The sequence below is a fragment of the Zootoca vivipara genome, chromosome 4 (assembly GCF_963506605.1).
Source record: "Zootoca vivipara chromosome 4, rZooViv1.1, whole genome shotgun sequence".
Taxonomy (NCBI): domain Eukaryota; kingdom Metazoa; phylum Chordata; class Lepidosauria; order Squamata; family Lacertidae; genus Zootoca; species Zootoca vivipara.
In genome coordinates this window covers 99,874,126-99,900,446 of record NC_083279.1, presented here as the reverse complement: position 1 = coordinate 99,900,446, position 26,321 = coordinate 99,874,126, and the positions used below count along the sequence as shown (strand labels likewise).

At 44.3% G+C, this 26,321-nt stretch overlaps 2 protein-coding genes across 5 annotated transcripts in view; both read left to right on the top strand.

The window, feature by feature from the left end:
* The window catches only part of LOC132592060 (zinc finger protein 135-like), an 80,777-nt gene extending 64,510 nt beyond the window's left edge, over positions 1-16,267 (top strand). The window contains exons 1-4 of one of the 4 annotated variants that reach the window (XM_060274136.1): positions 6,342-6,535; positions 6,819-6,901; positions 9,394-9,520; positions 11,592-16,267. In XM_060274136.1, the coding sequence (XP_060130119.1) occupies positions 6,367-6,535; positions 6,819-6,901; positions 9,394-9,520; positions 11,592-12,850 (1,638 nt within the window). In that variant the 5' untranslated portion in view covers positions 6,342-6,366 and the 3' untranslated portion in view covers positions 12,851-16,267. Of the gene's footprint in view, positions 1-6,341; positions 6,536-6,818; positions 6,902-9,393; positions 9,521-9,650; positions 10,481-11,591 lie in introns of those variants that run through there. The other 3 variants (XM_060274133.1, XM_060274139.1, XM_060274141.1) reach the window with 3 other exon arrangements.
* Positions 1-26,321, top strand: part of LOC132592085 (zinc finger protein 208-like) — a 154,027-nt gene that overhangs the window by 69,448 nt on the left and 58,258 nt on the right.

Genomic DNA, 26,321 nt, shown 5'->3' with positions numbered 1-26,321 from the left:
CGAGCTGCTCTTAGGTAGAAGACTGGTAACGGTGCTGGATTATGTCCACCCAGATAAAATGCCAAACCGTAATTCAAGAGCAACCCCCCCAGGCTGAGACTGACACAACAAGGTATCTCGCCCCTGAAGATCTGGTCTGGGTGAGGAACTATTCACGAGGTCCGCGGTGGGTGGCCGGTGTGATCACCCGGGCTAGTGGACCTGTGTCCTATTATGTGACCTTGGAAAATGGGCAAGTTTGGAAGAGACATATAGATCAGCTGAGGCGCCGGGCGCTCAGCAGGGAGGAGTCAGATAATTCATCCCTGGCTAATGACGCACAGCTGCGAGACCAGAGTGAAAATGGCCCAGAGGTGCAGTCACCAGGGGCTTCAGCAAATGAACCAGGGTCTGCTAGTCCTCAGGATGACGAGGTACAGGTAGGGGACCCTGAGATGTCTGGGACGCCATCTGTTCCCGATGAAACCCCTATAGCAGCCCCTCCACCACAGGTAACACCCAATCCAGAACCTGCAACACCTGTTGTCAGGAGATCAAGTAGAAGTTGTAGGACCCCACAGTACCTGAGGGATTACGTCTGCTGTGCTCACTAGGGGGGGAGGGGTGTTGTGTATTGAGTCCAAGGATTTTATATCTGTATTATTATTGTCTGTATTTGCATTAGGATAAAGTAACTGCCTTTTGGTTCTAGAGGGTACAGCTACTATTGGTTCATTTAAGCTGCTGTATTTGGATCCTCTGTCTTATTGGTTCCCTCCAAAAGGCAGCACTGTGATTGCCTGATATTGTTCCCTCCAAAATGTATCCCTTCCTAGCTAGTTCCCTGTCCCTATAAATGTAGCCTTCCTGCCCTCACAGTCAGTCTTGTTCACTTTAATAAACAGCTGTTACTAGAGAACTGTCTCCAGCATGTTATGTCAAGAGAGCTGAAATCACAAACCCCACGTCACAACAGAATAGATAGGAAGAAACCGGGATGAAGTGTTTTGTGGGGACAAATCACAAAAGTGATTGTGCTGATTTTGGAAGTGCTGTGTGTGCATGAGATCTGCTGGAGGGGCAACCCCCCCCTACATAAATTTCTGCAACAAGCTGAGATTCCTGCATTGCTGGGGGTTGGACTAGATGACCCCAGGATCCCCTTTATCTCTCCACTCCTCAATTCGAGGAGGAGGTTCCTTGCCTCCTGCTGTTAGGTGGATGACTGGCTTCCCAAATTGACCAGACGAAATCTCAGGCAGTTGAACAAATTCATTGGTTTGTCGGCAAAACAATATGGAGCAGTAGGGAGAAAACCATTCCTCATTCTGCCCGACCCTTGTCCATGTACAGAGAGCTTTTATACCTTTTTGACAGAGCGAAGGTCAGCCTTTCTGCAGTACTTTATCAACCAATCAAGAGAAAGCACCCCAAGATGCAAAGTCATTTACCTAACTCCACTAAGTGGCGTTATGTACCTGGTACTTTCATACACGTGTCTATCTGGAATTTTACAGGCACAATTGTGGTTGCGCCCTACTTAGAACTTGCGGTTTTGTGACATCCTCTTCAGATGGAACAGAACATCTTGCGGTTAAGCTAACTTCCTTTTGCAATGGGTTACAGAGAAAGGTACAAACAGAGAAGTGCTGTCTATTTTACTTTCTATCAGGGACAGAGAGATTTTGCAAATGGAGTTCCTCTGGCTACTTACGGCCTGTGTGGCCTGACCAGGATTATTCTGGCCCTGGTCATTGCCACCCTATACTGCAAAGCCCTGGACAAGAGAGGGAAATACCAGGAGATGCTCAGAGTCCAGCCAAGAGCCTCAAAAGGATATCTTGGCATTGGCGTAACCAGGGGGGACAACTGCCCCCCTATAACATAAAAAATAAAAAGCCGATGTTTTGCCAAGCGAGAGAGGGCTGAGCTGGGTGCTTCGGCTTTGCAAGGGTTAAACGGAAGCGAGCTGCCTTCGTAGAGAGGACAGGAAGCAAAGGGGGGGGGGTCAGATCCTCCAGAGCCAAGGCCCCTCCCTCCCTCCCTCCCCAGTCCTCCTTTCCTGCTTTGGTGTCTCTCCTGCAAAGGCTGCATTGCTGTCCCCTCCTGGGATCTGGTGAGTCTCTCTCTCTCCCCCAGAGGGTGCAGTGGGGAGACCCGGGGGGGGGGATGGTGGTTCCCAGGGCTGCAGCAGGGGAGGATGCATGAGGGGAGGGGGGACCAAGCCAAGTCAGGGAGGAGAGGGTCCTGCCAGGGAGGGGGGGCGAGGTCTGCAAGGCTCCCCTTCCTGGAGATCAGAGGATCCCAAACTCCCACCAAATCTCTCTTCTTCCCTAGGACTTTAACTCTGTGTGACGCTGCTCAGCGTCATTGCACAACAGAGGAAACATGTGCAAATGGTTTTCCAAAGCTGGACGAGGATGTGGACTAGCCACCCCCCCCCATTAAAATACCCACTAGGAGGAGGGAGGGAGGAAAGGTGGGAGAGAAAGGCCAGGAATAAAGAGAGGGATCCCAGCCCATAGTCTGGCTGCTGCATTGCAAACCAGTTTCCCAGTCGTCTCCAAGGGCAGCTCCACACGGAGGCCAGTGCTCCCCTCGCACCCGGAAAACCAGCCGAGCCAGAAATTGGTGCTGCTACTCACTGAGCCTCCAGGGACCTTGGCATCAATGTCTGTGTGTATGTGTGTTAAGCTGTCTAACAGAATAATAATAATAATAATAATAATAATAATAATAATAATAATAATAAATTACCTGCCTAAATTTCAAGGGATATGTCTTTGGCCCCACCCACCTGGCCCTCAGGGGGTTGGCCAGATACATACCTGGCCCTCAGAGCAAAGAGAAAGGGACCCCACCCCAGGAGTCTGTCTTGAGAGCGGCAGAGAGTCCAAGTGCAATAAAAGGAGACAGAAGCAGGGGGGTGGGGTTTGGGGAAACTCCTGAGGACCCCCAGGTGAGGACCCCCACTAGAGCCAATCATCCATTTCTCACAAGATACAAATGATTCCCTTATCATTCGGTTCTGACTTCATGCATTGACTGGAAGGCAGCAGAATCCAGGCTGATTAATCTCCCAGAAATCCCTTCAGTTGCCTCCACATTTTGCATTGCTAGGAGGCTAGAGACCTTCTCCCACCTGCCTTATCCCACCCCCTGGCCCTGGGAGTCCTCATAAGGGAGCTGGTCCTGGAGGAAGAACTGGGAGAGGAGAGACTCCATCAGGCAAGGCCGCCTTCCACCTGCCTTGCCCGACCCTCCAGTCTCTGTTTCTCAATTTGTATTGTATTGTTTTATGCACTGTGGCTTGCCGAGGTTTTATTGATTGTAAGTGTTAAGTGTTAATTTTCATATGCTGATATTATTCAATAGTATTCTAATGATTGTTGAACGTTACATTCTTTGATTGCTTATTTTAAAACTATGTTTTGTTGTTACATTTTGGTTTTTTTAAAAAAATTTAAATTAGTTTTATATAACAACAAAAAAAGACAAAACATTAAAAGAAAACATTTCTGCCCACCTTCCCCCCCTCCCCCCACAAGTCCCCTTCTGCCACAAGTAGATCCTGCGGGTGTTGAGAGTCGAAGGTAGTCCATTTTAAAGCTGGGTTTGTCCTCACCCCCCTCTCCCCAGCTCCTGAACCCCCCCTGCCACCAGGAGGCCCCGAGACATAAGGAGAGATTGGGATAGGGAACCCCCCAACCATTTATATCTTTCAGCATAGTAGACAGACAGACAAACAAATAAAAATTTCAAATTCTTAATTTGTTGAACATTGTAATTGTGACTTCCTCTGATCCCTTCTTCCTGATTTTCATAATTCTAAAATATAATTATGGCGGGTTTCTTATTCTTATTTCCAATTCTAATTCTTAAAACTCAACATTATTTTCCTCCTTCTTCGTGCCACCTCCCCACAGGTCCCCTCCTGCCACAAGAGGCACCCATGGGGTGTGACCATCCAAGGGAGGTCTGATTTGTAATTGGGTTTCCTTCCACCCCTCCCTCCCCACCCCAAAGCCCCCCCCTGCCACCAGAGGCTTCAGGTCAATAGGGAGGGAGATAGGTGGCTATCCACCCAACTACCTGTCTAAACATAGCATTACTACTCCACAAATCTAAAATTTCTTCCCCCAGCCCTTCCTCCACCCCCCAGAAGAAATATCAATATTCTCATATTATTAATATCTCTAACCAAACGTCTTAACATTATTCTCTTAATCTCCCTCCCCCCCCCCGGAGTTTCCCCCCATTTGGTCCAGCAATTCCTTCATCAAGCCAAGATTTCAGAGCCGTTTTTCAGCCAGCCTAAATACCAATTTACCAGTTTTTTCATCCCACACCAAGTCTTTCCCAGTTCAAAATTCCGGTCTCCGTCCTCCCTTCGCTCTGTTTTTCCCACCCCTCAGTCTCACTTCTCCTTTCTCTATTTTCCCCAGTCTCCCCATTTTCAAGAAACATATTCCATTGGGGGTGATGCTTCTCCACAGGGGTTGCTCTCTCAGTTAAATTTCCAAGACTACTGGTATTAGTATTCTTCTCTTCCTCTTCTTCTTTTTTCACCTTTTGTTGAGCATCATCCTCTTCTTGATTTTTGAGATCCCTTTCATTTTCAGATATTGCCTCTTTTTCCTGTCCATGGTCTGCTATATTTACCAACGGTGAACTGAATTGTTCCTGTCTCTTTAAGAGATCTCTCATGCCTCCAATAATTTCCAAGTAACTTAACACCTTATCAGGGAAGGCTGTTGAATAGGGTGCAGGCATTTTTCCTTAACCGCAAGCAGAGTGAAGATAAGAAGACAGCAGACACTGGAAAATTCCTTCCTCAAAAACGGTAACCTCCATCTTAGCTAATCATTTTCAAAGTCTTTACTTCTTCTATTTATCAAATAACGTCCTTAACAAAAGTTTCTCCTTCTTCTCCTTTTTATCAGCTGTTTTAATAACCTTGCTGAGCCTCGTGGGGTGTCGGCTCCAGGGTCGAGAAGGGATTAGAAAAAGCTTTCTTTCTTTGGAGTTATAAAAGCAATCATTTTCACTTTCGGCTTTGGAATATTTTCGTGCCTCTGAAGTCCACAGTAAGAAGAGATCGACTTCCGTTTTTTAGAATCTCTTCCTATAATTCCAATTAAGTTTCCAAATTAGAGATTTCACTTACTTTGTCCAAATCTTTTGTTTCTTGGGAAGAATCCGCCGCTTGCTGGCTGAAGACTCGGAGCTTCGCTTCTTGGAGGTAACGATGTTGCCCAAGATGGCTCACGCAACTCCACTCCTCTGATTCTCGGTCGCTCTACTGAGCTCCCGAGTAGAGGAGGAATTGCGTCCAGAGCTTTGCCAGGCTGCACTTTCCGGTGTTCGCACTTTCCGGTGTTCTTATGGGGAGTCTGTGTGCCCCATGGACTTCCCCCCCCCTCCGCGATGCCAGAGACCTCGGAGCTCGAGGTCTCTGCGTCCTCTCACCAGCGCGACGAATCGGAAGTCTATGATTAGATTGTTACGTTATAAGGTTGTTTTGTATTGCATTAGATTCTGTTTCTTCAGCTTGTAAACCATCTTGAGTATCGTAAGATAGAGAGGAGGTATACAAATTAAAAGTGATGATGATGATGTCTTCTCCTCTTCCTCCTCTTTTTCCCCTAAAAAAGATAGCTCATGGTCTGGGATGTGGGGCAGTCCAGCCCTGGTTCCCAGCAAGACTCATCCATGCTTGCTCAGGGAACCATTATTTTCCCCTGTCCTACAAATTCTGTAACAGAACAATGTATTTGCTTCGTAGGATTTGCTAGAGCTTCTCATTGCAACAGACAGAACTTGGCAGAAGACCAAAGGGTTCCTTCCGATCTATCGGAGCCTTCCTGAGAGCACAGATGGATGAGCGAGATTCAGCTGGCCCTGAAGCAGGAAGAGGCCATGCCATCCAAACTGGGAGCAGTGGGGGATTGTGGGAAAACCCAGTGCAGAAGATCCTGGGTGAGGAGGACACCCTCCGCTCAGAGGTGCAGAGCCAGCAGTTGAGGCAGTTCTGCTGCCAGGAGGCCAAAGGACCCCGAGAGGTTTGCAGCCGACTCTACCACTTTTGCCACCAGTGGCTGAAGCCAGAAAGGCACACGAAAGCTGAGATGCTGGACCTGGTGATCTTGGAGCAGTTCCTGGCTGTCCTTCCCCTGGAGATGGAGAGCTGGGTGAGGGAATGTGGAGCGGAGACCAGTTCCCAGGCGGTGGCCCTGGCCGAAGGTTTCCTCCTGAGTCAGGCAGAGGAGAGAAAGCAGGTGAGAGAGACTTTGCTCTGGATACTCCCAAGGGGATCCAAACAGGACAGAGAACATCCCATAATGGTCTACTGATGGCCCATGCGTTTTCTGGGAAAGCATCCATGGAATGAGATCTCACACCCTTCAAGTCTTTGTCACTCTCTTTCTAATATTTCTAACCATTCTCTGTTGTGAATCCTTGTTTCTTTTTCAGGGAATGGATCATTTTGCAGAAATGGACCTGGATTCCTGTGAGGCAGAGAGGCCTCCATTGGACACCAGAGAGAGGCCACTGGGTAAGGAGGAAGGTGGTCTTTCTCCCTTTGGTCTCATTCTGTTGGTTTTCCAACTAATCTGAGGGTTCTTTTTATCTTGTTTTGGGGGTGACAGTTGGGAACAAGGGGCCAGAGGAGGGGAGATGCATTTCTGCACAACAAACATATGAAATGGGCACAAACATCCAAATGCTCTCAGCAGGTAATGCTTTCACAAAGGCCCATCTGTAGTTAGAGATGCCCTGTTCCACCTGTGAGAGAAGCAGACACTCCTGGCATCCTGTTTACCTTTTCTCTCTTGCAGGTGACGGAATGATGCCGGCAAGAGCTCCTGATCCGTCTTTTCATGGGGGCAGAAGGGAAGCAGCGGCTGTGGAACCAGATCAGGTCAGGGGAAGCTGCCTTGTGGGGACAGAGGCCGAGGGATGGAGTAATGTCATGGACTGGTTGGGCACAGAGGAATAGTGGGAGGATGCAGCCGGGGAACCAGGAAGGGAAGATGGCTCAGAGCCCAAGAAGTGGAGGTAGAAGAAGGATGGGTGATCAGGGGGGGGGGGAGAAGCCAGGGAAGAGGAGGTAAATAGCAAACAGACAATCACAGAAAATATAAATAAAAACACAAAACAAAAAGCCGTGACAATAAACAGTGGAAAATATATAAATATATTATGGCAACAGTATAAATAATATTTGCAAAATATATGTGCAAATGCAATGGCCTGACGCATATATTCAATGGTGCATAAACACTACTAATCTCTATCAGTCTATAATTCAGTAGTTCACTTGGGGATCATAAATGTTCCGGGTAAGTATATAGTTGGTATTCAAGGGTATTCTGTTTCCAGCAATATTTCTCAACTGTCCTTCTCTATCCTGATGGATTGCCAGCTGAAAATCCTCCCATTTCACTGTTGAACCTCTAGTTTCCTCAAAGGAACAAGCTCTTTCTTCAATGATGAAATACCATACATTCAATCAATTACTACATATAACAATCTAAAAATTTTATACAGACAATTCCTTATTCTCACCAATGGGAACAATATAAGAGAGTTAAGCACCGGCTAAAATCTCGAGCATTGCATACAATCTTCAAGGTCGGCAGAAGCTGATACAAAGTGTAAATTTCTCTGCGTTAAATACATAAAGGGCTAAAAACCATTTAAAGGGACAGATCAATATAGTGTGAACAGAGAATTCATGCCATAAAATACAAAGCCATAGGGTTAGATTACAAAAAGGAACTATAATCAATGGAAAGATTAAGGCCTGAGGGAGCTAGAAAACCCTTCATCTCTGGGGTGTTATGTTTGTAAATTTGTTGTTGTTGTTGTTGTTTAGTGCTGTCCGACTCTTCGTGACCCCGTGGACCAGAGCACGCCAGGCACTCCTGTCTTCCACTGCCCCCCGCAGTTTGGTCAAACTCATGTTCATAGCTTCGAGAACACTGTCCAACCATCTCATCCTCTGTTGTCCCCTTCTCCTTGTGCCCTCCATCTTTCCCAACATCCAGGGAGTCTTCTCTTCTCATGAGGTGGCCCAAGTATTGGAGCCTCAGCTTCAGGATCTGTCCTTCCAGTGAGCACTCAGGGCTGATTTCCTTCAGAATGGATAGGGTTGATCTTCTTGCAGTCCATGGGACTCTCGAGAGTCTCCTCCAGCACTGTAATTCAAAAGCATCAATTCAGTCCAACCCCTTGCCAAGCAGGAAACACCATCAAAGCATTCCTGTCTCGGCGGCCACTCCCAGTCACCAGTCTAGCTGCCGCATTCTGGATTACCAGAGACAAGGTGCATCAATTGCTTTCAAGAGAGCGTTAAGTGCCTTGCAAGATCAAGGATGCCATGCTTGTACAAGCAAATAATGGAGATCTTCACGATTGTGCAATTGCTGGGCAGAAAGGGAACTCCCCATACTTATGTTCCTTCCTTCGTATATTCACCGGGATCCGTAGCTCTTGCCGAGCGAAGTGTGTAAAACTAGCCCCACGTTGGGCACCAGATGAAGTAAAGCAGGCAAGTGAGGAGTTATTGCAGGTGAGCTGTGCATAACCAAGCTGATTGCTAGCTTGGCAGAGGCTCCTTTTATTAGCACAATATGCACACGTTTAGGAACAGTCTGACCTTTAGCACTTTTACATTGTGAGCTGACACTTAGGTTTCCTCTGATATTTGCGAGACTTGCTCCACCTAGTGAGCCATGCCTCTCCCAGAGAAGGCAAAGGTCACAGAAAGGGCATGGGAGACTACTCAGAAAGCCAAAGGTGAGACCGAGGGCATGACGTCAGAAAGCTATGGCTTGCCTGTGGACGGTAGTAATAACAACAACAACAACAATAATAGTAAATTATTTGTTTCCCCAGCCACTCTGGGCGGCTTCCAACAGAAAAATGAAATAAAATAATCTATTAAACATTAAAAGCCTCCCTAAACAGGGCTGCCTTCAAATGTCTTCTAAAAATCTGGTAGCTGTTTTTCTCTTTGACATCTGATGGGAGGGCGTTCCACAGGCCCTCGGCGCTGGACCTCAGTGTCTGGGCACGACGATGGGGGTGGAGACGCTCCTTCAGGTATACTGGACCGAGGCCGTTTAGGGCTTTAAAGGTCAACACCAACACTTTGAATTGTGCTCGGGAACGTACTGGAAGCCAATGTAGGTCTTTCAGGACCGGTGTTATGTGGTCTCGGCGGCAACTCCCAGTCACCAGTCTAGCTGCCGCATTCTGGGTTAGTTGTAGTTTCCGGGTCACCTTCAAAGGTAGCCCCACATAGAGCGCATTGCAGTAGTCCAAGCAAGAGATAACTAGAGCATGCACCACTCTGGCAAGACAGTCTGCGGGCAGGTAGGGTCTCAGACATTTCCCTTTTTCTTTTAGGGTCCAGTGTGCTTTGAAGACGTCGCTGTTCGTTTCACGGACGAGGAGTGGGCGTTGCTGGATCCTGACCAGAGAGCTCTGCATAAGGACGTCATGGAGGAGAATCGTGGGATCGTGGCCTCTCTTGGTAAGGCTCCCCGTGGGATCGTCATATCTGCCTGGAAATTCAACAAAATACCTCTATGTGATGAACCTCATATATTTCCACAGAACTCTACAGTGGACACCATAACACTATAACACCTGGGAACCTAACCACACCTCCCCCAATAAACAGTAAATTACAGTTTTTTTCTTTGAACAATCTTCCTCAAATTGTTCCTTTTTCTGCCACGATTGGGCTGCTCTGAACTGCCCAGGCCACCTTAAATGTCAGCTTCAGAATTGTTAGAAAATCCATCCCAGAGAAGAGCTAGGCTTCTTGAATCTCAGGTAGTAGTAGCAGTGATGAGGAGGAAGGAGTATTTATTAGAACAGCAGTCATAAAGAAAAAACGTGAAACCTTTGGTAACCATTGGTAACCTTTAGCTTTAATTACGGCCTTACAACGCCTTCCCGTGAAGTGAACCAAGTTTTTAGTTCTGCAGCTGTAATAATGTGAAACCAAGATTGAATTATTGCCTCTGTTAATTGCACTTTATTGCTGTGTTGTTTCTGTAGAATGTTGTCCAATTATGCAATTGGTAAACAACACTAAACACAGCCTTGTGAGACAGAAGGATAGCAGAGAATCGATCTGCCTACGACAACTATTAGCTTTGTTGTAGAAGCGTTGCAAAAACTCCTCAGCCCAGTACGCTTCCTTCTCGAAAATATCAAGCCTTGTTTTTAAACGTCCAGGAATTTTTCCTTCTGAAGTTCAGATAACAGTCCAATTGCAGCAGAAACTTTATCTAGCTTTCAGCGCCTGTGAAAATAACTCACTTTCACTCCCTTGTTCATTAAAACACAGAAGATTTATTATCTTAGGGCAGCTCACAACCAGGAGAGTTCAACTCCATGATACTGCAGCTGCAACGAACAGCAGAACAACAGACAGAATGCAAACAGACGATGTCATATATTACAGAACACACAACAGCAACAGGTACTACTTCCTGTTTCCTGTTTACATGCCATGTCACAGGGCCCCTCGTGATACAGGACGACTGCTGAGCTATTAACCCTCTCAGCTCACATGTATTTTGGGGCATTTACATTCCCATTAATGACACAAATTCTGCCCACACCTTTTGCTGCCATACAACCCCAAATCATCACACTATCTGGGTGTTTCACGGTCGGTGTAATGCAAGTAGGAGGTAAATCTTATCCAATTCTTCTCCTCGCGTAACTTCATGCCATCACTACCAAGCAAGGAGATTTGGGTTTCATAGCTCCAAATAATACTGTCCCATTGTTCCGCTGTCCTGTTAACATGGATTTAATCCTTTCAACCTTTGCTTGAGAGATAACAATGGCTTTTTCATTTCAATTCTAACATTTAGACCAGTCCTCGCACTCAACTTCACATTACATTGCGCCATGTCATCTTGTCTACACCCAGATGATTTTCTTCTGTCATGTAGGGACAGTCTCTCCATTCTTCGATCGTCACTTGCCCTTGTGCACCTTTTCCAGGAAGTCAGATTTTGTAGTTACTGAGTCCCCATAGACCTCTTCAAAATATAGAAATGCCAGCTTTGGTTAAGTTTTCCCCAATCTCTCTTCTAATTTCTTCATAACTGTGGTGGTGTTCACTTAATAGTACTATTTTCCATCACTTTCTGGGTGGCAAGTCAACTCTTTGTGCCATTTCTGTAATTTTATTATGTTTTACAACCTCACTAAATGAAAGAACAAAAAAAACCAACCAACTTGATAGCAATCACATAACACACTGACAAAAGTCAACCTAAGCAAGTTTCGCTTCCTTTTTCTGGTCATTTGGCTATAACATTTGGTAGAATACGGGTAATTGAACAAACTTTGTTGAATTTCATTCTTGATTAAATTATCTTTCCATTAATATATAATTTTATGATGTCTTCCACAATTTTGACGACTACTGAATATGAAACAAAGCAACATTCAACAACTCATCAGAATAAATATGTTGTTTAATGACAAATAACACAGGTAATGAACACACACCCAACTCCCTTCACTTCTTCTCCATTTGTTCCTGAGGCTCTAATCCCTTTTTGTCTCCATTGCAGATTGTGATGAATCGGAAATTGAGAACAAAGGTGACCACGACAAAATCGCCGGAGAGAAGAAGCTACGTAAAAATTTGGAGTGTGGAGAAAGCTGCAGTCAGAGCTCCCATTCCACTTCCCATCAACAAAATTTCATTGGAAAGAAACTCTATCAGTGCATGGAATGTGGAAAGAGCTTCAATCAGAGCTCCCATCTCACTTCCCATCAAAGAATCCATACAGGGGAGAAACCTTATCAGTGTGTGGAATGTGGAAAGAGCTTCAGTTGGAGAACCGATCTCACTTCCCATCAGAGAATTCATACAGGGGAGAAACCCTATCAGTGTGTGGAATGTGGAAAGAGCTTCCGTCACAGCCACTATCTCACTTGCCATCAAAGAATTCATACAGGGGAGAAACCCTATCAGTGTGTGGAATGTGGAAAGAGCTTCTGTAGGAGCTCCTCTCTCACTTCCCATCAAAGAATTCATACAGGGGAGAAACCCTATCAGTGTGTGGAATGTGGAAAGAGCTTCACTGAGAGTTCCAAACTCACTTCCCATCAAAGAATTCATACAGGGGAGAAACCCTATCAGTGTGTGGAATGTGGAAAGAGCTTCCGTCACAGCCACTATCTCACTTCCCATCAAAGAATTCATACAGGGGAGAAACCCTATCAGTGTGTGGAATGTGGAAAGAGCTTCTGTAGGAGCTCCTCTCTCACTTCCCATCAAAGAATTCATACAGGGGAGAAACCCTATCAGTGTGTGGAATGTGGAAAGAGCTTCACTGAGAGTTCCAAACTCACTTCCCATCAAAGAATTCATACAGGGGAGAAACCCTATCAGTGCAGGGAATGTGGAAAGAGCTTCAGGAAGAAGGACTTTCTCACTTCTCATCAGAGAATTCATACAGGGGAGAAACCCTATCAGTGTGTGGAATGTGGAAAGAGCTTCAGTCACAGCTCCCATCTCAATTCCCATCACATAATTCATACAGGGGAGAAACCCTATCAGTGCATGGAATGTGGAAAGAACTTCAGTCACAACCACAGTCTCACTTCCCATCAAAGAATTCATACAGGGGAGAAACTCTATCAGTGCATGGAATGTGGAAAGAGCTTCAGTCATAGCTCCGATCTCACTAAGCATCGAAGAATTCATACAGGGGAGAAACCCTACCAGTGCATAGAATGTGGAAAGAGCTTCAGTCACAGCAACAGTCTCACATCCCATAAAAGAATCCATACAAATGTCAGAAAAACCATTATACAGCTATAGGAGCCAGGCAAATCTGCACCTTTTTAACCAGGCCTTTGGCTGATTGACATCTAATGCCCTTTAAAAATGTGGTGTTTTGTGTTTTTATGTGGTGTTTTTTTATATGTAACCATCCTGAGACCTGTGGGTTTGAGGAATCGGCACTGACTCTTAAAGGCGTAGGGGTCTTTGGTCCCCTATGAAATATTGGAGGAGGCCACCCCCAGGTTTTTGTGTTGTTTTGTTTTCAAACGCAACGTTTTATTTTTCCGCTGCTTGCCATACAATTTCCCTTTCAATTTGCCCTCTTAAGGAATAAAATAAATAAATAAATGCACAAAGGTCATGAGGACAACAAAATACAAGAAAATACAAATGTGGGCAGGTCCCATCTTTGCAGGCCAAAAGCAAAAGTTGCTTTAAAGCAGGTTTTCCCAAATTTGGGTCCTCGGCAGCTCCACCGGACTACACTTCCCATTATCCCTCCCCATTGGTCCTGAGCACCCCAGAGCCAGCTGCCTCGACACGGATTTTGAAGTCGGCCAGCAGTCAAGGAGTCCTGAACTCCGCCTGTGAGACCAGCTCTGTCAGCACAGGCAGGGAGACCATGGAGGGCAAAGGAAGCGGGAAGCTAGCAAACACCCCTCAACAAGACCCCAACCCCAGAGTCTGTTCAGCCCCCTCCGCTTCTTGTAGCTGGAGTCAGTCTGGGCGCTGCCCTCCCAGGCCAGGTGGGAAAGGCCTGCCAGGCAGGGACTAGGTCCTGCAGGACTCCCAGCAAGAAAACCTGGGAGGTGAGTCTTGGGCAAAGAAGGGACAAGGGAGTTCCCTGTCTCCAAGGTGTGAGGCTTACCTTCTCTTCCATCGGGCCTCAGGTAGGCCCAACTCTGGCTGAGCTATTACATTCTGCAGAGGAAATAAAAATCTGGGTCAGATGACACTACGAAAGCCACCTTGGATGGCTGCACCCACCTTGGACCCAATCCCTTGTCCCAGAGGACCACCCTGAGCCCTGCAGCCTCCTGGGCAGAGGTGGAAGGGCAGCAGCAGGGAAAGGGGGCAGGAAAAGCCTCTGGCCTCATCTTGGCACCCAGGAACACACACCGCATCGTCTGCCTTAAAAGTCACTCGCTTTGGTGATCAGTCTTCTTCATGGTCCAGCTCTCCTAGGCAACCCCATTGCTGGAGACTTACATAGTAAGTCTGTTGCTGTTATAAACAGTAGGTGCACTAAGGAGAATTCCACTGATACAGTGGAGGAGGTGCGTCAGGTGCGCAACTCAGAAGGAGCTACAAAGGGCGAGACGCCCACCAGATATGCTCAGGAGTTTGCTAATAGAGTTGTTGCAGATTTTGCTGTGGTTAGTAGCTCGACACAAGTCTTAGAATCATAGAATCGTAGAGTTGGAAGAGACCACAAGGGCCATCAGTCCAATCCCCTGACAAGCAGGAAACACCATCAAAGCATTCCTGTCTCGGCGGCCACTCCCAGTCACCAGTCTAGCTGCCGCATTCTGGATTACCAGGGACAACGTGCATCGATTGCTTGCAAGAGAGCGTTAAGTGCCTTGCAAGATCAAGGATGCCGTGTTTGTACAAGCAAATAATGGAGATCTGTACGATTGTGCAATTGCTGGGCAGAAAGGGAACTCCCCATACTTATGTTCCTTCCTTCGTATATTCACCGGGATCCGTAGCTCTTGCCGAGCGAAGTGTGTAAAACTAGCCCCACGTTGGGCACCAGATGAAGTAAAGCAGGCAAGTGAGGAGTTATTGCAGGTGAGCTGTGCATAACCAAGCTGATTGCTAGCTTGGCAGAGGCTCCTTTAATTAGCACAATATGCACACGTTTAGGAACAGTCTGACCTTTAGCACTTTTACATTGTGAGCTGACACTTAGGTTTCCTCTGATATTTGCGAGACTTGCTCCACCAAGTGAGCCATGCCTCTCCCAGAGAAGGCAAAGGTCACAGAAAGGGCACGGGAGACTACTCAGAAAGCCAAAGGTGAGACCGAGGGCATGACGTCAGAAAGCTATGGCTTGCCTGTGGGCGGTAGTAATAACAACAACAACAACAACAACAACAACAACAACAACAACAGTAAATTATTTATTTCCCCAGCCACTCTGGGCGGCTTCCAACATAAAAATGAAATAAAAATAATCTATTAAACATTAAAAGCCTCCCTAAACAGGGCTGCCTTGAGAGGTCTTCTAAAAATCTGGTAGCTGTTTTTCTCTTTGACATCTGATGGGAGGGCATTCCACAGGGCGGGTGCCACCACCGAGAAGGCCCTCTGCCTAGTTCCCTGCAACTTGGCTTCTCGCAGTGAGGGAACCGCCAGAATAGGGCGTGTTGAATTTTTCATCTTTAAAAATCCTGATTTGAGGGGTGTTAAAAAGTTGTGGTATGATGAGGTAATTTGAAATCTATTTTGGTTCCTTGTAAATATTGAGGTCTTGCTTGGTAAATCTCTATGTGAAAAGTTCCTACTTTTTAACATTTTTGAAATTTTCCTGTCATTTATAAACATATAGGTTATTCCCCCATTTTGATGAAAACAGATGTTGATAAGTGCCTAAAATTGATGACAAGATACAGTGGTACCTAGCAAGATGAAATTAATTTGTTCTGCAAGTCGCTTCATATAGCAAAAAACTCGTCTTGTAAAGCATGGTTTAAAATTTTCCCGGTTTACCCGGTCTACCCATTTAGTTAATGCATTCCTATTTGTCTTGCGAAGCGCGGTCATAGGCAACTTTGTATTGTGAGTCACCTCGCGCAACGCAAAACGCTTTCATCTTGAGAGTTCTTCGTTGCATGAGGCATTCGTCTTGTGGGGTACCACTGTATTGTAGTTCTCTTATATATGTATTGTAGTTGTCTGTACTATTAATATTAATAATTATATTAATATTAATATTATACAACAGTACAGTGGTACCTCTACTTATGAATAACTCTACTTACGAATGTTTCTACTTACGAATGGAGCTCTGTCCGCCATCTTGGATGCGGTTTAGATTTTTTCTACTTACGAATTTTTAGATAGGGTTGCTTCTACTTACGATTTTTTTCTCCCAATGCATTCCTATGGGATTCGACTTACAAATTTTTTCGACTTACAAACGTGTGTTCGGAACGCATTAAATTCGTAAGTAGAGGTACCACTGTATGTGATATCTTTTTTGCTTTCTACCACCAGTCCACCCACTGAGGTCGTTGGGGTTTCAAAGCTGAAATGCTCTGACAAGTAGATTTCTCATCTATCCGAGATAGACAGAATGGGGTGACATGAGGACATCTAACCAGCCCTAGCAATTGTCTTCTGTGTTGCATTGGAGACTGGGGGCTGGGGTCTTGCTTGAATATGTTACAGAGCATCTCTGGTACCAGAACAATTGTGTGGTCATCAAAGGAGCTGGGATCCTCACCCACCAACATTATTTTATTATACTATATATATATATATATATATATATATATATATATATATATATACACACACATACATACACACACACTATATTCAGCAGAGAATTGTGTCCTTTTGTTGCTCACTCCCACCCTTTGCAAACAAAATTTTATTCCCATGAACGAGAAAAGCATGTTTTCTTTGAAGAATAGCTATGATGATAAACATGATAATGAAGTCTATGCAGAGGACTGGATAAACTACTTGGAGGTTTTAAAAATACACTGTAAAGTAGAGCTACCAAAGTTCAGTCGAGTGACGGTCTTTTCTTATTGGATAAATTGGGGGTGCAAAAACAGCATTCTGATAGTGTAGAATTAAGGCTGTTGGGCAGGCACCCAATCTTAAGATAAGGATTGCCACATTTTAAGAAAGACAAGATTTTAGTTCCTTCAATAGTAGCATGGATAATAAGCATTATGGTAACCCTTCTATCACAGTGATGGAAGGATGGAAATACTATATATTCTCCTGCTTCAGAACCATTAAATGAACAGAAGTCTTGACCTGCATGGAATATGGTTTCTCTAAGTCTGACACCATCTTTGTGAGGATCAAGAGCAGGCCTTTAGATTCTACAGGAATCAAATTTTAACAGTGTACACTTCTTTTGAAGAGCATGGTCCAGGGGGCTTCTGCCAGTGGCTCTCCTACTCAGATGTGGGCCCTCTGCAGATACATGATCATGTACACCAGCCCTTGAAGTTGTTAATTTATTATTCTTTTTCCTTTTTTACTATAATAGGACGTTATATGATAAAGTAATGATATGTTGTTACAGCTGGAAACAAAATTTCTTTATATTTTCACTTTTATAAAATGATTAAAAACTTTAACTTCGCTTCAAAATGCGAGTTTTCGGCTTTTTTTAAAGTGTATTTCAAACAGATCTCAATTAACCAAGCTAAACATCAACCAATCATAAAAATAATTGCAGATTTGGATTCCTCATGTGCAATAACATATTTTTAGAACCCCTCATTGAGCAAATTAAAAAAAAAATCTTCCTTAAATGACACGTCCTACCGCCAGAAGGCCCTCGGCGCTGGATCTCAGTGTCCGGGCAGAACGATGGGGGCGGTCCTTCAGGTATACTGGACCGAGGCCGTTTAGGGCTTTAAAGGTCAACACCAACACTTTGAATTGTGCTCGGGAACGTACTGGGAGCCAATGTAGGTCTTTTAGGACCGGTGTTATGTGGTCTCAGCGGCCGCTCCCAGTCACCAATCTAGCTGCCGCATTCTGGGTTAGTTGTAGTTTCCGGGTCACCTTCAAAGGTAGCCCCAGGTAGAGCGCATTGCAGTAGTCCAAGCGAGAGATAACTAGAGCATGCACCACTCTGGTGAGACAGTCTGCAGGCAGGTAGGGTCTCAGACATTTCCCTTTTTCTTTTAGGGTCCAGTGTGCTTTGAAGACGTCGCTGTACGTTTCACGGACGAGGAGTGGGCGTTGCTGGATCCTGACCAAAGAGCTCTGCATAAGGACGTCATGGAGGAGAATCGTGGGATCGTGGCCTCTCTTGGTAAGGCTCCCTGTGGGATCGTCATATCTGCCTGGAAATTCAACAAAATACCTCTATGTGATGAACCTCATATATTTCCTCAGAACTCTACAGTGGACACCATAACACTATAACACCTGGGAACCTAACACCCCCCCTAAACAGTAAAATACAGTCTTTTTCTTTGAACAATCTTCCTCAAATTGTTCCTTTTTCTGCCACGATTGGGCTGCTCTGAACTGCCCAGGCCACCTTAAATGTCAGCTTCAGAATTATTAGGAAAGACGTGTAACTTCAGGTTTTCTGTTTTTGCTCCTGTCAGTCTTGGGTTGACCAAAGAGACAACCGACATTGGAGATGGAGGGGATGCCATGACTGGGCCAAACAAAATCCATCCCAGAGAAGAGCTAGGCTTATTGAATCTCAGGTAGTGGTAGCAGTGAGGAGGAGGAGGAGGAGGAAGGAGTAATTATTAGAACAGCAGTCATAAAGAAAAAACGTGAAACCTTTGGTAACCATTGGTAACCTTTAGCTTTAATTACGGCCTTACAACGCCTTCCCGTGAAGTGAACCAAGTTTTTAGTTCTGCAGCTGTAATAATGTCAAACCAATACTGAATTATTGCCTCTGTTAATTGCACTTTATTGCTGTGTTGTTTCATGTATTTTGGGGCATTTACATTCCCATTAATGACACAAATTCTGCCCACACCTTTTGCTGCCATACAACCCCAGATCATCACACTCTCTGGGTGTTTCACGGTCGGTGTAATGCAAGTAGGATGTAAATATTATCCGATTCTTCTCCTCGCGTATTTCATGCCATCACTACCAAGCAAGGAGATTTGGGTCTCATCACTCCAAATAATACTGTCCCATTGTTCCGCTGTCCTGTTAACATGGGTTTAATCTTTTCAACCTTTGCTTGAGAGATAACAATGGCTTTTTCCTTTGAATTCTAACATTTAGACCAGTCCTCGCACTCACCTTCACATTACATTGCGCCATGTCATCTTGTCTACACCCAGATGGTTTTCTTCTGTCATGTAGGGACAGTCTCTCCATTCTTCGATTGTCACTTGCCCTTGTGCACCTTTTCCTGGAAGTCTGATTTTGTAGTGACTGAGTCCCCATAGACCTCTTCAAATTATAGAAATGCCAGCTTTGGTTAAGTTTTCCCCAATCTCTCTTCTAAATTCTTCATAACTGTGGTGTTGTTCACTTAATAGTATTATTTTACATCGCTTTCTGGGTGACCAGTCAACTCTTTGTGCCATTTCTAAAATTTTATTATGTTTTACAACCTCACTAAATGAAAGAACACAAAAAAACCAACCAACTTGATAGCAATCACATAACACACTGAGAAAAGTCTACCTAAGCAAGTTGTGCTTCCTTTTTCTGGTTATTTGGCTATAACATTTGGTAGAATACGGGTAATTGAACAAACTTTGTTGAATTTCATTCTGGATTAAATTATCTTTCCATTAATATATAATTTTATGATAAGTCCTCCACAATTTTGACGACTACTGAAAATGAAACAAAGCAACATTCAACAACTCATCAGAAACTAATAATAAATATGTTGTTTAATGACAAATAACACAGGTAATGAACACACACCCAACTCCCTTCACTTCTTCTCCATTTGTTCCTGAGGCTCTAATCCCTTTTTAAAAAAAGAAAAATATTTATTGAAGATTTTCAAACACACTCACTCATACAAAAATACAAAACACAAACACACAAAAAAACAAAATACAAAAATGCAAAATACAAAAACAGGAATACAAAAACCAAAATACAAAAGAATAAATTCTAACTGAAATCTTAATCATAACCCTTTAGACTCCCCCGACCTCCCCCTTTTGGGTCCCTATTATAATATTATTTAGACAGTATTCATTATACTTTACTTATCTTAAACATTTTTACTCAATTCTTTAATCTTATTTTCGACTCTTATTCCCAATAATAATACAATCACTTTTAATCTAATATTTCCAACCAAATATTTCTAATTCCCTTTATTCATACTCCAAAACTTTCCCCCTCTGCCTATAATTTTTATTAACAACGAATCCTCATTCTAACATTAACTCTTGTTTCACATATTATTTTAAACCATAATAACATAATTCCCCCCCCTTCTCCCAGATCTAGATTTTCCAGAAGTTTACAGCGAGATCCATATATCAAACCAGTGTAAGGCCACTCCGTTTCACCCATCTCATACAACATTTATAAACTATTACCCCACTCCCACTCTTTCCCACAGCTTCCACCAAGCATTTTTCCCCCACTTCTGCTGTTTCCCACCTATGCCTTTGTATCTAACTTCCCAGAGCGTGCCCTGTCCCCCCACTCTCACCAGGAGGACCAGAGACCACCCTGGTTCATCTTTGAGGAGTTCTTGAATCCAATCTTTTTTCTGTCCCACATCTCCCACTTGTGGAACATTCTGCCATCCTTCTTCTTCCTCTTCCTGTTGCGCCAGTTCTCCATGTGTCGTGAAGATGTCCAGTGTTGGTACTTTCTTTTTGTCCTCCAAGTCCAATTTTATAACTTCCATGTCCATTCCTCTTTCTGTGCAGCTTTCTCCATTAACCTCTCTTGATTGTTTATTATAATTAAATGACAGAACACATTCCCGCAACAATGTGGTATACAAGTTCAATCCCTTTCTGATGTCATGCAGCTCTGCAAAAATCTTGTGCCAAGACTGCTCTTTTGCAGCTGTTGTGTCCGAAGCCATCTTATCTGTTCTACTCCCGTGGGAAACCAACCAGTTACACTGCAGGAAATGGCGGAGGACTCATTCCATAACATTGTAATCCATTTTGTTGCCCAAACTGGTTACTTTGTCTTTTAATTCTCTTGCAATCAGCTCACTATTTAATTTTACAGTTCACTTTATATCCCAGTCCAAATATCCTTTCTTTTAATTTCTTTTTAATTACTTTCCGCTTCTTCTTTTTAACAATTCCACCACTCAGAGTTTGCTAGATCTGGTTCCCTGGGGGTGCTTCTTTTAATCCAATTGTTAATAGATTGATTAGCTCATTTCACCTTCCCGGCAGGGGATCGGTTACTGTATCCCAGTCCCTCAATTGGAAGAGGTCGGCTTCCTTTTTACACCTCTTCAGTGTCCAATTTCATCAGTTCAAACTTTTTGAAATTTTTTAAAGTCCTTTACTCACGGTTTCCCAATTTTAATTTCTTTGCGTTGGAAGAATCCGCTGCTCTCCGCCGCCGGCAACGAAGCTTTGCTGCCGCGAGGGTGACAGTGACGCTCAAAATGGCCCCTTCGACTACCACCCCACTCTGCCAGGACTCTTATCGAGTTTACCGGCGAGTCGGGGAGTCGGAATTCTGGCACCGCTGAGCACATTCGTCCTCATAACGCACAATATGAGGCTCTTATGGGCAGCCGCGACGCTTTCCGTGGCTTTCCCCCCCCCTCGCGGCGTCGTTTGCCTCGGAACTCGAGGCGAACGCAGCCGGACGGCGCTGGCAGCAGACCGGAAGCCGGCTCTAATCCCTTTTTGTCTCCATTGCAGATTGTGATGAATCGGAAATCGAGAACAAGGGTGACCACGACAAAATCCCCAGAGAGGAGAAGCTACATAAAAATTTGGTGTGGAGAAAGCTGCAATCAGAGCTCCCATTCCACTTGCCATCAAAGAATTCATACAGGGGAGAAACCCTATCAGTGTGTGGAATGTGGAAAGAGCTTCAGTTGGAGAACCGATCTCACTTCCCATCAGAGAATTCATACAGGGGAGAAACCCTATCAGTGCTTCGAATGTGGAAAGAGCTTCAGTCAGAGTTCCCATTTCACATCCCATAAAAGAATCCATACAAATGTCTGAAAAACCATTATACAGCTATAGGAGCCAGGCAAATCTGCACCTTTTTCACCAGGCCTTTGGCTGATTGACATCTAATGCCCTTTAAAAATGTGGTGTTTTGTGTTTTTATGTTGTGTTTTCATTTGTAACCATCCTGAGACCTGTGGGTATGGGGAATCGGCGCTGACTCTTAAAGACATAGGGGTCTTTAAGAATTCATTTTAAAACAACATACAAAAATATAAAAACAACCACAAAAACAACAAGCAAAAAAGAAACAGAAACAGAAAGAATAAAAAAGAAAAAATATAATCTTAAATCTTGTTTTTTAACATTATAGACTTCTTCACATCTCCCTCATTGAGTCCATTATTATAACTAAATCATGTAATTTTCATTTATCTTAAACACTTTCTCAATATCTCTTAAATCATGCAACATACTGTCATAGAGGGGACGTGAAGGCTACTCTAGAGTAACGACTCTCCAAACAAAATAAAAAAATTCCTTCACTAGCACCTTAAAGACCAACTAAGTTTATATTTTGGTATGAGCTTTCGTGTGCATGCACACTTCTTCAGATACACTAGAAACAGAAGTGTCAGACCCTATATATATATACAGAGGGTGGTGGGGGTGGGTGGGAATGGGTGATGGGCTGATGGGAGTGGTAAACCTGTAGATGGCTGTTAATGGCTGCTGATGGCTGCAATTCAGAGTAGTGAACCCCCTTACTTTGTGAAAAAACCCAAGCTACAAGCCTCGCTTTGTACTCTGGTTTCCCTGTTACTGTTGTCTTTATCCTATACACCCACCGGCAACTTATTGCCTTGGTACCTTCTGGCAGTTTGGAGATGGAAAATACACCAAGCTCCTTCATAGAATTCAACTCTTTCTGCATGGCCTCATGCCACCTACTGGCCTCCTCCTGGGGTAATTGCTCAACCTCCTCAAAACTTTCAGGTTCGCAATTTGCCAATCCTACCCAAACACTAATGGCTTGATACCTTTCTGGAGGTTTTCCTTTGTTGGTACGCTTGGAACGCCTTGGCAGCTCCTGCGATGCTCCATCAGTTGCCCCCTCTGACCCAGAATAACTGGTCGTCACCTGTTTGTCACTAGCAGTTGGAGGACTTTCTGATTCTGACTTTACTAACTTGGGTGAACTAGAAGGTTTCTCACCCTCATCCTCAGAATCCTCAGCCTGTTCTGGAACCGATTCTCGCCCTGGGACCTGTGTCTGATCTTTTCCATTTGACACATCAAATAGTATGTCAGAATTGCCATGGATTCTATTCCAACCATCTTGTTCACAAAATTCAGCACTTCTGCTGATTGTGATTTTTGTTTGATTACCTCCTACATTTACAAATCTCCAACCTTTTGTGTTTGCTTGATAACCACAGAAAAGCATTTCTTTAGATCTGGGATCACCTTTCTTGCGTTGTGCCCTAGGCACCAGCACATAAGCACGACATCCAAAAACTCTTAGATGGTCAATTTTTGGTTTTTCCCCAAACAACATGAAATAAGGAGTGTTGCCTACTGTGCTGTTGTACACTCTATTAAAAGAATAATTCGCATACAGCGCGGCTTCTGCCCAAAAACGCTGTGGTAATCCAGAATCAAACAGTAAAGCAGCAATGGCTTCTTGCAATGTTCGGAATTTTCTTTCCGCAACTGAGTTCTCCTGTGGTGAATAAGGATTGGTAAGTCTATGGACTATACCCTTCCTTTTTAACCATGTCGCTAGCGTGTGGTTCACATACTCCCCACCACGATCCGATTGTATCTTGTGCACCCTAGTGTCAAATTTACACTCCACTTCTTCAATCCAATCCATCAGGATTGATGCTGCTTGTGATTTTTCTTTCAGAAAGAAAACCCAACTGGCCCTTGAAAAATCATCCACCAAAATTTGCATAAATCTCGCACCTCCAAGGGACTTGACCGGAAAAGGGCCACACACATCTGTGTGTACTAGCTCAAAGGGTTTCTTGCTTACTCTATCAGATCTAGGGTAGTTACATGTCTTAACCTTAGCGTGTTTACAAGCACAACAATCCAAAAAATTCGAACAGGGTTTAAGGTTACAACCCTCAACTAAATCTGGCATCTTGCTTACATACTTAAAGCATATATGAGCTAACCTTCTAAGAAGTAAATGTGCACAACCTGTATGAGGAGCCTTATTTACACATTTAGCTTGTGCTTCACCTGTTGAACAGCTGCCTGCTGCCAACTGCTCTTCATCCAAAACAAAAAGCCCTTCCTCACAGGGAACTTTAACTAACTTCTTCCCCTGTTTTGAAATAGTGCACACATCTTTTTCAAACTCAACCTTAAAACCACTTTTTACCAGGCATGACACACTCAAAAGTCCATTCTTCATTCCTGGAATAACAAAAACAGGAAGGTTAGTTTGCAAACAATTAACATAAATGGTGCCTTTAAGGTTCATTTCTCGTTTGCTATTGTCTGCTATAGTCACAGTTTTTGCAACTGGTAAAGTCTTGCAGTTCCTAAGACTGCCACAAGATGTCGCCGGTACTAAGCTGTGCGAAGCCCCACTGTCAATTACCCATTTCAAGGCTTGTGGGTTCCTTTTAGAGCTCTGCTGTGCTACCATTGCAAACAGTCCCTTATTAGCACATTTTCCCCCTCTGGGTCGTTGACTCTTGTAGTTCTCACGTCGCCTTCCTCGGTAGCTCTGGAAACTGGCCTTGGGCAGCTGAAACTCCTGTTGCTTTTCTGGGCACTTTGCTATTAGATGAAATCTGCTGTCACATCGAAAACACGACTTGCTGGCCATAGCAGACACTTGTGAGACTTCCTTACAGCTCTGTCTGCCAGTTCCCCCACGCTGGGAATTATCAGAACATCCAACACTTGGTGCATTTGGATTATCAATACGCTTTCGATGATATTGATACTCTTGCTCACACAGTCATATTCAGCTGGCCCTCTGGCAAAACTTGCAGTTAGAACTAAGTTTTCAAACCCTGCATGCAGGCTGCTAAGCAGAGTATAAACTTTTAATATTTTCAGGAAAATTCACACCTAGAGACGACAACTGGTAGTCAGTCATTTGTGACGTGTGCTCAACCACACTGTCCTCTGGCCTCAGTTTCAACTCATACAAAGCACATATAATGTTCACCTTCTCTCCGGGCATGGTTCTATGGTGAATACGCCTAAGGGCTTCCCAAATTTCAAATGCAGACCTTAAGTCTTCCACATAGGGCAGTTGAGAGTCATCTATCGATACCATTAACATGCATATAGCTTTAGTATCCATTTTATCATGTTCTCTGTTCTGAGCATGTGCAGCAGCCTGTTGCTCTGCTGTGGCATCTGCTGCAACAGCCACGAATGGCTTTCGCCTCTGGACATAGTCCGTCCAAACTTCTTTGGCTTCCGACCATACTTGAGCCCTCTTAGACCACTGCACATAATTAGGAGAGTTCAGCTTTGGAAAGGGAACCTGGAAATTTTCTGCTGCCATTATTGGGGTCTGTTGCCACCCCCTCTGTGTGCCCTTGCTTCTCTTCCCCCTTGGGATTTGCTTTACTCACTTTTCAGACGCTTTGAGCCTTCTCTGAAGCCTTTAAACTTTTTTCCTCTGTCTCTTCACTAGCAATCTACCACCGTCTTGTGTTTGTTGGCAAAAAACACAACGGGAGATCAAACTAGCCTTTTGCAGTTAAATAAAGCTGTAAGCCTTCACTTACGCAGCTCTCTCGGTTCCTCCCTTGTTTTATGGCTTGATTTACGACCAAGCAGGTCTTCTCACATCCGAAGCCACTTTCACTGCCTCTGCACACGATATAGCCATCAAAACTTAAGAGACCACAACATTAGAATCCAAAACATAACTCAGTCCATAACCTAAGAGGTTCTCTGCACTGGTCCAGTAAGACGCTTCAGCTGCGCTATACTGACCAGGAACAGTTCTCTTTGCAGAGCGTTAAGCACAGCGGCTAGATTCTTGTTGTGGTAAAATTCTTGTAGCTTTGCAGTGACGACTCACGGAAGCCCAACTTTCTAAGACAGTTTTATTGCAGAAAAAATAACAGAAACACCTCCAGAGCTTTTAGACATGACTGCTCCACACCCCAGGCAAACAAAACAAACACTCTATATATACTGCCAGTATTAAAAGAACTGGCAGAGGTGATTTCAGAACCACTGGCAATAATATTTGAAAATTCCTGGAGAACAGGCGAAGTTCCAGCAGACTGGAGGAGGGCAAATGTTGTCCCTATTTTCAAAAAGGGGAAAAGAGAGGACCCAAACAATTACCGCCCAGTCAGCCTGACATCATACCAGGAAAGATTCTAGAGCAGATAATTAAGCAAACAGTCTGTGAGCACCTAGAAAGAAACTCTGTGATCACTAAAAGTCAGCATGGGTTTCTGAAAAATAAGTCATGTCAGACTAATCTGATCTCATTTTTTGACAGAATTACAAGCCTGGTAGATGAAGGGTAGATGAAGATGAAGGGAACGCTGTGGATGTCGCCTATCTTGATTTCAGCAAGGCCTTTGACAAGGTGCCCCATGATATTCTTGTAAAGAAGTTGGTAAAATGCGGGCTAGACAATGCTACCATTCAGTGGATTTCTAACTGGCTAACTGACCAAAGCCAAAGGGTGCTCATCA